The 15436-nt window shown below is 38.8% G+C and overlaps 1 protein-coding gene across 5 annotated transcripts in view; it reads right to left on the bottom strand.

Moving 5' to 3' along the window:
- The window catches only part of LOC124612531 (zinc finger protein 726-like), a 124260-nt gene that overhangs the window by 41736 nt on the left and 67088 nt on the right, over nt 1-15436 (bottom strand). Inside the window, exon 1 of one of the 5 annotated variants that reach the window (XM_047140797.1) lies at nt 14845-14958. The exons of the other annotated variants lie outside the window; for them this stretch is intronic. Coding sequence (XP_046996753.1) covers nt 14845-14942 — 98 coding nt within the window. The 5' untranslated portion in view covers nt 14943-14958. Of the gene's footprint in view, nt 1-14844; nt 14959-15436 lie in introns of those variants that run through there. 5 annotated transcript variants of the gene reach the window in all.

The following is a 15436-nucleotide window of genomic DNA, read 5'->3' as shown; positions in this document are numbered from 1 at the left end:
CTAATGAAATGTAGGGTTTTATACTCTTAAGATATTACTCCATTCATGTGAAGGGAAAACCTTTAATGCCATACTGTTTTAGTTTCTCTAATAGGCGTTTATGATACACCCAATAAAGATCTTGTCAGGATCACAGAATATGCCAACAAGGTGACTGTCCCTGTTTAATTCTACTAGGATTGAGTTTGAGAGATCATACATTGTTTTTCAGTAGAGAAAGCAATACAGAAGCTGAACTGAGTCATTGTTAAAATGTAATTTCCAAAAAAGCAATCCAATGTTGCATTGTATGCTATCTTCCCTCACACCTCTGTCACCCCCCCCCCCCCCCCAAAAAAAGGGGAGGGAGGGGCTGCAGATAAGCCTGCAATTAAATGTTAGTCGCTGATTACTGCATTTATAAATTTATGTCGGTGTTGCACATTTTTGTCTTTCAGGAAATATGCTTGATTTATTTACTTGTTACAAAGGCAATTCAAGCATTGGCACTATCACGTTAACACAAGGTTTCTTTGCCTTCTCTAACAGATGATACAACAGAACTAATGTCTGCTGATGGGGTAACACTGGCCATCTAAGGAAGTCTAATGTATCTGCATCTATGAGACCTATTCGTCCATGAGTTTCAACAACTGTTGCAAAGGATGAAATAAATTTAGAAGCCAATGATTTTCATGTCAAATCATTCATCTACTTTTCTGCAATTTGTGTGTGTGTGTGTGTGTGTGTTTTATAATGATAAATTAAGGACAACATAATAACAAAGTTGTATGACACAATAGCAAATAAACACTGATTAAACTGACACAGTTTGCAAAATGCGCTCATTCACAACAAAAGTCAGCAAGTGTGTTTGTATGTCTACAGCACTTGTTAAAACTTAGCAACAATTTATTAATTTACCATAGCCTACAATGTTTCTGTCTCCAACAGTTATAGCTATCTGAATCGGAAAGCACTTACAACAGAGCATATTAGTGTATCTTTTTCACTGAGACTACACCATATTATTACATCTTAACATACGTATGTTACCTCCAGATATTGTACAAAATGGCTGGCATCACATGTTGGAATAAAAAGTAATTATCACAAAATTTGTTCACAAATGTTTCTGTAAGGGTTAAGAGAAAAGGTCATCTTCACAGGGGTGTAATGAATAGAACAACAGTAGGGAGTGAGAATCATATAAGAATGGGCCTGGATAAAGGAGTATCATGTATCGATACCACCACGTGGGCATCAAAGTTGACAATGGAATTACAAGTTTCTGTCAGATGCTGATAATGTTCGTGAGGGACCCAGCACACCCAACAATGCATGTCTACTGAGCCACACCTCTAGTGGCTCTGGACTATGAGTGCCCTCTGCTGACACAATGTAGGACGGCCAGCAGCAGCCACGCAGTCCACTCACAGTTGGAGTCTCTTCACTATGTGACGTTACGCTGACACCACCTAGTCACGGCTCTGATGCCACTGTTCATCATTAGTTCAACGAGCCTCATCCTTGTTGACACTGATAGTTGGATTCTACTTTTTGCTGTATTCTTTGTAATGATTCTTCATACACTTGGAAAAATACAAGTTAAGTAAATCTTCTGTTTGCTATGTTAACTTGTTCGCTAATCATTTCTCCTTTGGTCCAGCTTTGCTATGACGACAGTTTGCCACACCACTCTGTAACCAACCTCTCCTTTCTGTTATGTCAATTCTTCAAACTGACTTCCTTCTGTTCTGTCATCTTTTTGTTTTTTCCCCCAATTTGTTGTCTTTTGTGACCTCAATGTTTGTCTTGCTTGTGTTCTTTATGTTCTAGGTTCTGAGTTTGCTGCTTTTGCAGCCCCCTTTTTCCCTCTATGCTATATTTGATATTTGCTGTTTGTATTTGTGCATTTCTTAATCAATATGGCTACTAAGCCGCAATTGCCTACTGCACCACCTGCAGTTGATCTAACTTAGTCTATTCAGTTTCAAAGTCAATGAATGGCACACTGCTTGAAGTGATGAATTGCTTCATGACAGTGCAGGTGACTTCACACAAGATGCCGGACTCAACAGCGGCAGCACCGCCTGCAGTACCTGCATATATGTCACCATTTCATATGTTTGATGAGGTAAAGGAAGACCAAACAAAGTACACTACACAGTTCAATGGACACACCACAGTACATCACATACATAGTACTGACTAATATTCTTATCACTTGGCCACTGCAGGAGTGGCTATTTATAGGCTATGCACCAAGTTATTTCCCACTGTCCTGCCCAGGACTAATACTATATGAGTCCCTACTGCAGGTGCTTAGAGTATTGTGAGGGCAGGGTTCAAGTGGCAGCTGCCCTTTACGAATTCCTTAGGTCGAATAAGCTAGAAGGACAGACATACTGTCAGTGGTAACTGACTTGCAAAGCCTTACTAGACAGTGTAGGATCAAATACGACTGTGTCAAATACTAAAGTGATGTGATGTTTCAAGATGCCATCACGCATAATGTAGCTGACTCTCGAATTTGGGAACAGATTCTTAAATGCTCAGACCCTTCCTTGCACAGGTTCTGCAGGTTACTGACTATAAAGATTCCTGCAAAAGCGCAGTAGACAGTTTTGAAGTAGAGCCTGTTTATTCTCTAGACAGCTGCAACAAACAGGCCTTGCAGTCTGTTTGCAAACAGCAGCCCGGCCGGCCACAGACCCAGCACTCATTAAACAAGTGCTGCGACTGGCACAAAGTGTGATGTCATGTCCTTGCAGTTACACAGCACATGATCTTGCTCCTTGTGTGAAGTGATTTGCTTTCTTTTGTGGCAAACAGGGACATGAACAGTCTGTGTGCTTACAGAAGCAAAAGGCACTCCACTCCACTAATCCTTCACACAAGTCTAAGTCACAAACAGTGTGTAGTGTGTTATCCATGCCCCATGGGGCCGTTAGTATGAAACAACAGTGACATAGCCATTCAGGAATGGCTCCCAATTCATCTGCAATGCTACATAAAGACAACAAGCTTTTTACGTCTCTAATTATTGGTGGACTTTCAGCCCACTTGCAACATGACACTGGAGCTTCAGTGACTTTTCTCACTGTAGCACTTATGAATTGTTTGGCGAACCTAAGTTGTGCACAAAGTGTCATACTCTGATAGTGTATAACTCAAGATTTTAAACATGGCTGAAACAGCAACTGTTGAAATTCTTCACGGTAAATGATAACAGCCAAACAGTTGCAGGATAAAGATTTATTAAAATCCTTGACCATGGTTTCGGTACATCTAAATATACCTTCAACAGAAGTAAAATACACTAAAATCACATCCTGCAGTGGAGATACATAAAACAATTGCGCCAAAGGCGTCGCCAGTAGTTAAAACATCATCTCCATTTACAAAACATAATTATGGACAGAGGATCGATGCAAACACAGCCTAGCATCAGTACTTCGCCTTTGAACTAGCGTGAAGAGGGTGTGAAAGCCCTGTGCCTTTGGCACAATTGTTTTATGTATCTCCACTGCAGAATGTGATTTTAGTGTATTTTACTTCTGATGAAGGTATATTTAGATATACCGAAACCGTGGTCAAGGATTTTAATAAATCTTTATCCTGCAACTGCTTGGCTGTTATCATTTACCGTGTAGTGTATAACTGCCAAGACATTCCTGCCTTAGGCACTTGTAGCTTTCCTGCAACTTTCTTAAATTTGACACTAGCAGTGACATTTGCACTGCTTTCCTTCCAAGACAGACTCTTCTGATTTGTTTGGGTTAAGCATTCAGGACAATGTAGTTTCTGTTTCTTCTTTTGATCCTTGGGAGGGCGTTGCTAAATTATGTACAGAATTTCAGGATTTGTTTTCGGAGGGTTTAGACAAAGCCAATAATTTTGTTGCCCACGTGACAATGAAGAACACTGCACTGCCATGTTTTGTTAGAGCTCATTATGCCCCTCACGCTCTTCGAGAACGGTGGTTCAGGAACTTACAGCTTTGCATGAAAGTGGAGTTGTAGCACCCATTACCAAAAGTCAATGGGTGTTCCCTCTTGTTATTCTAAATAAGCCATCCAGCAGACTCCTGTTGCACACTGATTGTAAATAAACTCTGAATCCTCGAACAGTCACTGACAGTTATCCCTTGACACACCAGGATGAATTGGTGGATAAATTGGGAGCCAGTCATTACTTTTCCACAATTGATTTGTGCAACACTTACTTGCAAATATCTTCAGATGAGCAGTTGCAACAGGTCTTGTCATTGCCACTCATCTGGGACTGCCATTTGGCAGTGCTTCCACACCTGCCATTCTTCAGCATTTTTGGAGCAGATGACTGGAAAAGTTCCTTTATGGTTGAATTATTTATTGTCATCTCAGGTTGCCCTCCTAATGAACACATTAGCAATCTTCACACTCTGTTTCAGTTGTTGCCCACAACTGGGTCTTAAATGTAGAAGAGACAGATGTGTGTGTGTGTGTTTTTTTTTTTTTTTTCCAGACAGAACTTGAGTACTTAGGACATGTCATTAATAGCTAGGGTGTTCACCCATTGCAATCACATTTGCTTGCTATCTGTGACCTTCTATCCCCATGCAATGTGCAAGAATTATAGTCTGTGTCACGGAAGCTCACATATTACATCTGTTTTATTCCTAACTCCACTCAAATCGTGGTTTCCTTGCATCTTTTGCACAGAAAGGATGTTCCTTTTGTTTGGTCACAAGAGTGTCCGCCTGCTTTCGAGAAGTTGAAAGATGCTTTGCTTAGTGATCAATGCCTTGTTCCTTTTATCCAGCCAAAACTGAGTCCATGGCTGTGGGTGCTTCTTCTCAGGGCATTGGTGCAGTTTTGTCACATAAATTTGGTGCTGCTGACATGCCAGTTGGCTTTTTTTCCCTAAAGTTGTTCAATAAACAAAAAATACATCTATCTGAAAAAAAAAGATAAAAATTTGTGCAAGGCCTTCCTAAGAGACAGTCTCCACACCTTCCAATCTCAATACGTCAGCATAAACCAGATGTGTTTTCACTTCAAAGAATTATGTAAAGTACACTGGTGGAAAGACATGATCGATACCTTCACTGCACGATAACAATGGTGATATTACTGATGAGAGTCCCACTAATGCAGAGATTCAGAGTTTTCTGAAATTCCAAGGAAGACAAAGTAAATATTTTAGAATTTGATCCAAGAATAACTGCCAACATGAGTAAGCAGCTTAAATTGGCTAATAAAGGCAGGGCCTTTGGTCCTAACTGCATACCTGTCAGGTTCCTCTCAGACTGTGTTGGTACAATACCTCCATACTTAGCAGTCATATACAACTGATTGGCTTTTGAATAATCCATACCTTACGATTGGAAAGTTGAACGAGTCACACCAGTACACAAGAATGGAAATAGGACTAATCCACTGAATTACAGATCCATGATGTGAATGTCAAATTCTAGTAGGATTGTGGAACATGTACTGTGCTTGAACATCGTGAGTTATCTCCAAAGAAAACAATTTATTGAGAAACAGCCAACATGGATTCAGAAAATATGGTTCTTGTGAAACACAACTACCTCTTTGTTCTCACAAAGTAAAAAGTGCTATTGACAGGGGATGCCAAATTGATTCCACATTTTTAGATTTCCAGAAGGCTTTTGACATCATACCTCTTAAGCAGCTCCTAATCAAACTGCATGCCTCTGGGCGTCTCAGTTGAGAGACTGGATTTGTGATTTTCTGTCAGAAAGGTCACAGTTCATAGTAACCTACGAAAAGTCATCGAGGAAAACAGAATTAATGTCTGGTGTTCCCCAAGGAGGTTTTACAGGCTCTCTGCCATTCCTGATCTTCATAGACAATTTAGGAGACAATCTGAGCAGCCCTCTTAGACAGTTTGAAGATGATTCTGTCATTTACTGCCTTAGGAGATCATAAGATGATCAAAACAAATTGCAGAATGATTCAGACAAGATATCTATTTGGCACAGAAAGTGGCAAATTAACTCCAAATAATGAAATGTGTGAAGTCATCCACACGAGTACCAAAAGGAATCTGATAAATTGCTGTTACAGTATTAAACACACAAGTCTACTAAAGAAAATGTTTACACTATGCTTTTACATCCTCTTCTGGAGTACTGCAGTGTGTGATGACAGGTCTACTGAAGAAAATGTTTACACTATGCTTTTACATCCTCTTCTGGAGTACTGCAGTGTGTGATGATGATGATGATGATGAGGAGGAGGAGGAGGAGGAGGAGGTTGGGGGGGAGCAGATGTGGTATCACATATGAATACCACCCACGGGGATCAATGTTGACAATGGAATTGCACATTTCTTCACTACTGAGTCCCTCAACTTCATTTTTCTGGGACTCAGTCATGAAGGAAGCAATTTAAATTTGGTTGGCGATGAATTTAATTAATAGAGATGGCAATTTCTGTAATAAAATCACAAAGACATCATATCGATGCTGCTCACAGTGATACATCGATATCACTGTGTGGATCAACTGCGCAGCCATAGATCTATTTCCATGCGAATGCCATACCTCTTTGCCACCGATTAACGTCCCTGGCGCCTTGTGTAACTGCGGCCGCATGCGCCATGGTGCGGTCCACGGGTTTAAAAGGACGGAGCAAGTACTGGAGCATCAGTCCCCTCGGCTCATTCTGAAGATGGCTGGATGGCATTCAGCCAAAATATTATAAGAAGAAGTCGAATTTATGTGGCTGCACACATGAAATTTTATGGATAATTACTGCTCCTGTCCAGCTTTCCTATGACGACAGCTGTCGCACCACTCTGCAGCCCACCTCCCCTTACTACTGTGAGTGAAGTCATACATGGTGGATGTCACACAGGTTTTGAAGCAATGAAATATTAAGTTTTTGAGTTTGGAATGGATCTACAGACTCAAAACAGTGAAGAAAAGCCTTACTCAGTTTTACAGCAAGCTAGAATCTTCCAACTAACTCCATTTTGCTCAAAAAGAAAACACCTCAACAACCAACCAACATCGAAGCTATAGTGGTGTGCACATAAGAATGCAGGTGGTGGTGCTATATGCAATGGCAAGATACAATGTACCACATGGTGTGCCAGCCAATAGCGCCATTCTGCTCCACCTGCCTGTAGCAAGTGCATCAGGGTGTGCAGAACATTTAGCATTGATTTTGATGTTAGTTTACGTTTGGTGTGCCCACTGGGCATTCTAGCGTGACACTACTAGTATCACTTAGCTTCATGCACACTAAAAATCTGAGGATGGAAGTTGATAAGCAGGCTGATAACTGGCAGCTAAATAAGTGACGTTTCTGATAAAATGGCGTCAGTCATCGAGCAACCGCAAGTGCAGCAGCATCAACACAGACCAGTTATGCCACATTATTTTAGGAGGAGAAGACGTTCGCGCCTTACAGTGTATAAAGCTATTGATAATATAGGTATTACTACGAAGAGCGGAGTAGGTGCGCAAGTTATTCTGAATGGTCCTTAATGTTTTGTGGATGTGTACTGAATTTTACACTTACTAATGCTGATGCTAGTGCACATGGTAATGGTTGGGTTACTGTTGCTCTAGTACATGGTGGTAAAGTGGAGATTGTACATTTCAGATATGTTAGGTGTATAACAGGGATCATGGTACATCTTACTATATGTCTACAATGCCATTGGTTTTTAGGACAAGGAATCGTCGTAAAGTAAATGAATCAGAGTTTGTGTCTGTATGGGTTAAAGGTGCACTGAACTGTGCAATGATTAAAGTTGTTGGTCATGTCATGCATTATTATAGAACTAGTACTGGGTTACTGTAAATTGCGCTAGGCGGAGACAAGCAGGGTGTAGGCTTCGTCCCCGCATTACCAGTTGCCAGTGTAGGCAACGGCTGGGTTGTGAGGCATGGGGTAGAGACAGCGCACAATCTGGCAATTCCACAAACTGTTCTCTGTCCCTCTCTGTGCAGAACACATCATGCTTCCACCTTCTTACATGCACCCCACTATAAAAGGCATTATGGAAGAGTACACTACTGATACTAAAATTGATACTGCACAACTCGCAAATGGAAGGGATCTGGTTTCCAATTATGGCCTGACATACAATTCTAACTTGCACACACACTCAACATTACTGATGTTAAATCATTCAAATGAACAGATGAGACAAAGCATATCCTGGGTTTCGGAATATGCAACTGTAGTTGTGTTGTGGAAGAGTGAAAAACTCTTGTCATAAAAGGATTAAATCGAGAAAGAATGTGTGATCCAGAGGGGAGCTGGCAGTTCTGTGTCAGTGTCAGAAATAGGTTTGAATTCCTTACAAAAGGGAAAGAGAAAGGGAAAAGGAACATAAATGGCAAATTGGTAGAAATATGGACAACCACAATAGTGATAACTGAATAAAAGATGAAACCCATGAAAAAATGGTTCAATGAGTAATGTGAAGAAGACATGAAAGCTAGAAGGTAAGCAATGGAACTTTAAGATGGTCAACTGGAGAGTAGAATTGAAGCATTAAAAAATAAAAAAAAGACATACCGCTAGAATTTTATGCACTGACAAGTGGAATTGAAGTACAGACAACAAATGAGAAGAATGACAGAATGTTTCAAAACACAGGGCTGATAAATGAGTAAGTCATTAATTATTATAAACTGTCAATATTTACAGTATTTCTCACACATGGAGAAAAATCAGGCACATGGTGTGAATATATTGAGGAAATGCTGCATACATCCACAAAAAAGTTTCCCATATTAGGAACATGGAAATAAGTTGAAGTATGAGGTTGAAGTCACAAGAGTATGTGAGGGTAGCTGTTGGAAAGCCAAAAATTTGAAAGGTCCCAGGTGAGGATGCAGTATGTCCAGAGAGGGATGCTGAAGGTTGAACAACAAAGATTGCACAGACCTGAGTAATCTTTTTATACAATTCCAAAAGAATGGAAATATATAATTCACCTTATACACAAGAAGAAACAATGTTTGCATATGCAGATGACATCCCAGCCCAAGAACAATTAGAAGTTGAACTGGTGGACACGGCAAATGACCTAGTCTATAATGCAAGCAAAACGTCTTCAAATCATTACTGAGAAGGCAGAGGTGGTGATGTTTCCCACAGGAGTGTGCAATGAGTGACCCATTTCAAGAACTTTAGATACCTGGACTCATGGTTTAATAATTACAACAGCTTAATATATGGCTCTTGTGTCCACCATTGGATCACACGTCCTACAAAATTTCCTTGAGGCAACTACTTGATATTGTTAGGTAATGCTGCTTGTTATTGCTGACAAGTAGAAACTGCCAGTGTATGCACTTCTTATGGATGCTTCACCTGAAATCACACATGCACAATCAAGTTGCTTGCAGATGAGATGGATGATATTAGTGTGTTAAGATGCTCCTACAAAAGCTGGTTGTGGCCTTTTGCACAGGTGCCAGGTAATCAGTGCTGCTGCTGTGGCTGAGAGCCACGCCAAAATTGATACATGGACCCTTCACTATAATTTGGTATAAATGTAATCACAATTTCTTGTTGCTACCAAGCAACCACCAACTATTAAGGTCAAGAAGTTTCCTCAAGGAAATAATGTGGTGAATTGTTACATGCTGTTTAATCAAACGACATTTCACACTCCTTGTGCAGTACAAGGAAAGATGATCATGACAGAATAATATTAAATAGGGAGCATGTCGCAGAATAAATACTGTGCATGGTTGCTTGTTTGGGTATGTGCAGACATTAAACAGGAGGTGTGGAGTGCAAGAAAACAACAAGATATGATGACAAATGAACAGGTTCACCTGATGTGGACAGGGCCTTTTACATTTTGGTGTCACAGCTTGGTGGTGACTTGACCATCAAAGAGCAATCACAGTTTCCACAAACGAAAACAAAAGACAAGATTTTGTGACAAATGAGATATATTATAATTGGGTCTGTCATGTTGAGCCCTCAAGGTGAATGTAGCCTAGTGTGAAAAGTTGTGTTCTACTCAAATTCATGAGACACACTAATGATCTGTACATCCATTCAAGGAAATACATCTTTGTAAAAGCAAGCATTTCCCTGCTACACACAGTATTTCAGAGGCACTGATTAGCAGGACATCTACATCATGAAAATCAATTGCAGTGACCAGGGAAAGAGGTAAACACATCAGATATTACAGCGGGTAACAGATTTCATAAAGCGTTCTGACTCAGCTTCAACTACAAGGAGAGAGCCAGCAGCTACATAAAACCTTACATCAACAAGAAAAACACTTTATTTGGTTCCAGTTGTACAGTACGTGGAGTATTGGAGCTAAAAGGAGAAAATTAAGAATTATAAATTAGCAAAATCTTGAAATTCAATGAGTGATAAGTTACAGCATTGCTAAGAGCAAAAAGGATCAAAGAAAAGGAGAAACTAGCAGTGGACAGATGTAACTATATTGTCTAAACTCAGTAGGAATTGGTTAACAAAAAAGTGAAAGGAAATACTGGAGCAATTCATGAAATCTGAAGACAAATCATACTTATAAAAATTGTGGTACTAGTATGGGGGAAGTTTCAATTAAATTTGTGTGTAAAAACAATGTCGAGACACGAATAAAAGAATATTTTAACTGCCATCATCACATACATGTGGTTGCGATGGTTACATGATGAGAGAGTGCAGTTCATGGGAAAGGGTATTCAGAAAATACAGAAATCAACTTTGAAAATTTTTTGTTTTTGTTTAGAGAGTGATACAGGGTTTCAATGTTATCATGTTTAAGAAAACTGTGCAGTAATAGAAGGTACATAATAGGGAATATTTGTGTTGTCAGCCAGTCATTACTAGCAGAGTGGCTGCAGAGGCCCCAGAGTGATTTAAAGCTTTATGGCAACAAATGTCTGATAAAATGAATTCTAATTTTAAAAAAATTATCTGACAACGTAGATTCAACAAATAAGAAACTGCCTGACACTAGGAAGGAATTATCTGACAACACAGATACTAATGTTACAGAACTATCTGACACAATAGTTTCTAACAGTACAGAACTAAAAGACACAATAGTTTCTAATATTAAGGAATTATCTGACAAAGATTCTAATATTACAGAATTACCTGACAAAGTAGATTCTAATATTAAGGAACTATCAAACAAAGTAGAGTCTAAAACAGTAATAACTGTCTGTCAAGGTAGAAAATATGAAAGAAGAACAACAATTACAGATACGAGATTTGTTGGTCAGTTTATAAGGCTCTGTAGTAGAATGTAAAACGTAGTCATGCTGGATACTGAAATTAACTTACAATAGTAAAGTATAAAACTAACTCATAGCAAAAACATTATCTGACGTGTGCGTAATAAGAGTTTGATTCTATATGTCTCGCGCATGCGCGCCGCCCTCTGTGAGGCAGACCATGAAGCCCTCGCGATCCACAGTCTCTACTCACACGACGAGGCCCATACAACGGGCTTAAAGTGAACTTGCTACAGCTTGTTTAATAGAAGTGACAAAACATTATGGTTATGCATCAAGTTTTATAATTTGACTTAGGACATGGCCTGTTTTAGGCAAACATTTAAATAATATTTTATGTAAGTACTACACATTGCATCCTGTAGGATGACCATATCTAATATAATTTACTAGCACATTATAATATTAACTTTTTGCAGGTTCTGAAGAAGACGTAATTACTAATGTTGAAACCTAGGTAAACGATAAAGTTAACCTGCATCTGTAGGCTGTATATTCTTATATAAACAATATCAGTTGCTGTCGCTGCATAAAAATGTTAAAAATTAATTACAGATAACAGAACACTTCAAACAGGAAACAGGAGCCACATTAACTAGCACTGTAAGTACTTTGACCCAGCTGCCTCAGGAGTAGAAGAATGAGATAAATAACCAATGTGATTTAGTTCGCCAGAGCCAGATGAAATTTGTCCCACCTAGGGAAGGGGGGCCTTTACAGTCGTGGTGAAGCCAACCCTCCTACGGGAGTAAACCCTGATATCAAATACTGATCCTCCAAGTTTGGGGTTGGGTCAGTGGGCCAGCACCCCTTTATCCACAAAAAACTTCTATAAGCTTGAGAACATAAAGTGGAGCCTTGGAAATCAGATAGAAACTCTTTACGACAATTATTGGTAAGGGAAAGGACACCGAGAGTTGGTACATGGAACATTCAAAGCCTGACAAATAAACACACTGAAACAGAGAATGAAATTAGTCAATTGACGGTGCACATAATGAGTCTGTCAGAAACAAAAAAGAAGGGACAAGGGAATGAGAAATTTGGAAATTGCATCCATTTTTGGTCTGGAGTTGTTAAACAAACAAGCAAAGGCAGGCGTTTCCATTCTAATTAACAAAGCTCTGTGCACTTACATCAAGGACTATGCATTTATATGTGAAAGAATTGTTACTATGACCATCAAGTTATATGGCACTGAAACAGTTATAATGGGGGTGTATCCATCAAACAATGATGCAGCACAGCAAACCAAAGACCATTTCTACTAGAAATTAGACCATCTACTCAACCAAACCAAAATGCACCAAGAAGTAATAATAGCAGGAGATTGTAATGCGAGAGTTGGCTCAGTAGGAAGTAGGAAGATATGGAGAAAAAGTCATTAATAGTTCTGGAGAAAATCTCGCAGAATTCTGTAACCAATATGACTTGAAAATTCTGAACACACACAATTCACATAAAGATCATTGGTGACCTAAGAAGGTTTAAGAATGGAAACCACCTGGCAGACATAAGCACAGAAGACCACTATGTTCTTGGACAGACCACATAAATGGAGGAATGGAACATTGCAGAACCAACAAGGAATCTGCACTGGATAAAGAGGCTTGGCGGAGGATAACAGGAATACAACAAGATGATGTTATTAATTAATCTTTGTATTGATTAACCCTGTAATAATAATAATATTATTGGAGTAACAGTTACCATACCTGAATTGCTATCTAATTTGGAGGAACGATTAAATGAATTCGTAAATTATACTTTACAAGAGAAAGCAAAATCACTTAATACTAACACTCTTTCTAAGTTTAAACTTTATTCCATTAAACATGCAAATACCAATAGCGAAATGGATTGTCCACATGAGTATTTTCAAACCCAAGTAAACCTGACATCTATAACTGATAATGGCCCACAATTTATTAGCCATAATTTTACAGAATTATTGGCTTTGGAAGGGCTAACACACGTAACTATATCCACGTAAAGTCAACAAACTAATCCAATTGAATGTGTAATGAAGAAATTGGGACGACTGTATAAAACGTACTGTTCTACAAGACACACTACCTGGGCACAACTAGTATTGGAATTTCAAGTAATCTTTAATGAATTATTACATATGTCAACAGGATTTGCTTCTGTAGAAATTATGGCTGAAACCTTTGTAGGAGAGCCCTTCTTAACACTGTTTACATGGCCAAATTCACAGGTGACTGACTTGGAAAATTTGTTATAGAAGATACAAGAAAACATGATTACACAGGCACCAAAAAAAAGTCAGAACTTTTAATGATAAGGTTATTGTACCAAACTTTCAAATAAATGATTTGGTATTAGTATGAAATTTTCATAATAGCTAGAGTTTAAAGAAGGAAATGAGCAAATTTTTTTCAGCATTACAGTGGTCCTTTTAAAGGTCAGAATCTATGACATCCGAAAGCAGTACATCTGCACCCTCATACAGGGCAAGATAAAGGGTTATACAATGTAAACGTGCATAAAATATTTACGGCCCCAGGAGAGTTCACACCCTTTGTGAATTTGGTGGACTGATAACCATCAGCTATCCGAGTTAAATTGTTTCCGTATTTCTAGCTTAGTTTTCTCGGGGACAAATTCTAATGTGACCCCAACACTTGTACACTTAGCATCTAGTATATATTCAATAATATTTGCATTGGTGTATTTATGACAACAGCCATGAACTTAGTTAATAAACTTAACCATAAATTAGCATTTCAAGGAAATGACACTGTAGTCGTGCCACATGTTGTAGGGGAGAAGTGTCCAGGTAGGAGATGGAAGGCAAGACAAAGTGATGGTGCGCTAACATACGAAGCCAAATAAGAAGCAAGTTCGTATGAGCTAATAAGAGAACGAGAAGGTCTGATTACTAGAAACCTTTTTTATTGTCTGAATCTAGTAATTATATGAAAGTAAAGGATAAGCTATATGTATCAATGAGTAGAAGCAAGATAAGCAAGATACATATGTGTGAGAGATGTGTACACATAGTGAGGTTATATATGTTATAAACAAGAGTAAAAAAAGGTTAGATCAATGGATTTAAGATATTTAGATAGAGAGCAATTTGGTAATGTCAGCAGGAAGCAATTGTAGGAGAAACTTATTGTTTGGAGTGAGAAAAGATAGAAAAGGGGGGCTTGTAACTGTGTTTACTGATGAAGTTAAAATGGGGCATAGCCAAATAGTGGATGAGGTGTAGGAGAGGAAGAGGATAGGTGGACCCATAAGAGAAATGGCCTATATCTTGGTCAGGTGAATCCATAGGAGGAATAACCAGTACCATTTAATGTAGGCAGGAGAGATGTAAGGTTAGATGGACCCACAGAAGGTGTGGTTTATTGGTCTATACTTTGTTCAGGTGAATCCATTGAAATATTCGACCTCCCCCCCCCCCCCCCCTCCCTTTTTAAAGGAAAATAAGGATACACCCACATCTCCAATGGTAAAGAGGTTTGGCACGGTAACTGCCATAACAAGGAGTGTAAGTGCAGTGAATACCGAAGTATAAAGTTGTATAATGACTGGTGGTATGATATGAAAGTTTTCTCCAAACTAGTTCTGTAATCGAACAGACTTACCTGACAGTAGAGATGAATATGGTTGGAGCAGGAATGTGCCATGCTTGTTGACTAAAGCCTGTACCGAGATTTGACTCTAGAGACCAAACAGTAGGCATACATCCAACAAGCAAATCCTCAGGTAACAAAAATGTGAGAAAGAGTAAAAGGTATCTATGTGCACAAACAAAAAGGAAACAAGAAACTCTTGAATATACTGACTTGAAGGTAATGCATTGTTGAATTAATAAATAAATAAATGTAAAAACCATAACTAAGTTGACACGATACACATATATGTCTTGCTATATGGAAAGACTGGTCATTACACGACAATTTCTTGCATCAGACAGGACTAACACTGTTTGGCACAATTTATAGGAAAAAAACAAATTAAAAAAATTGAAAAGACTTTTTTTACTGAAAATGAAGTTGTATTTCTTTTTAAAGAAGGAAATAATATCAAATGTTTTTAAGTTTATAGTTGTATGTTAATGAGAAACCAAACTTTTTTTGAGATTGTGTGAGGTCCCAACATCTTTTCTGTAAGTGGGAGAGTATGAAGTGTTACATGCCATTCAGACAAACGACATTTTACACTCCTTGTGAGTAC

This window comes from Schistocerca americana, chromosome 4 (assembly GCF_021461395.2).
Source record: "Schistocerca americana isolate TAMUIC-IGC-003095 chromosome 4, iqSchAmer2.1, whole genome shotgun sequence".
NCBI lineage: Eukaryota > Metazoa > Arthropoda > Insecta > Orthoptera > Acrididae > Schistocerca > Schistocerca americana.
This window is presented reverse-complemented; position numbering and strand designations above follow the sequence as displayed.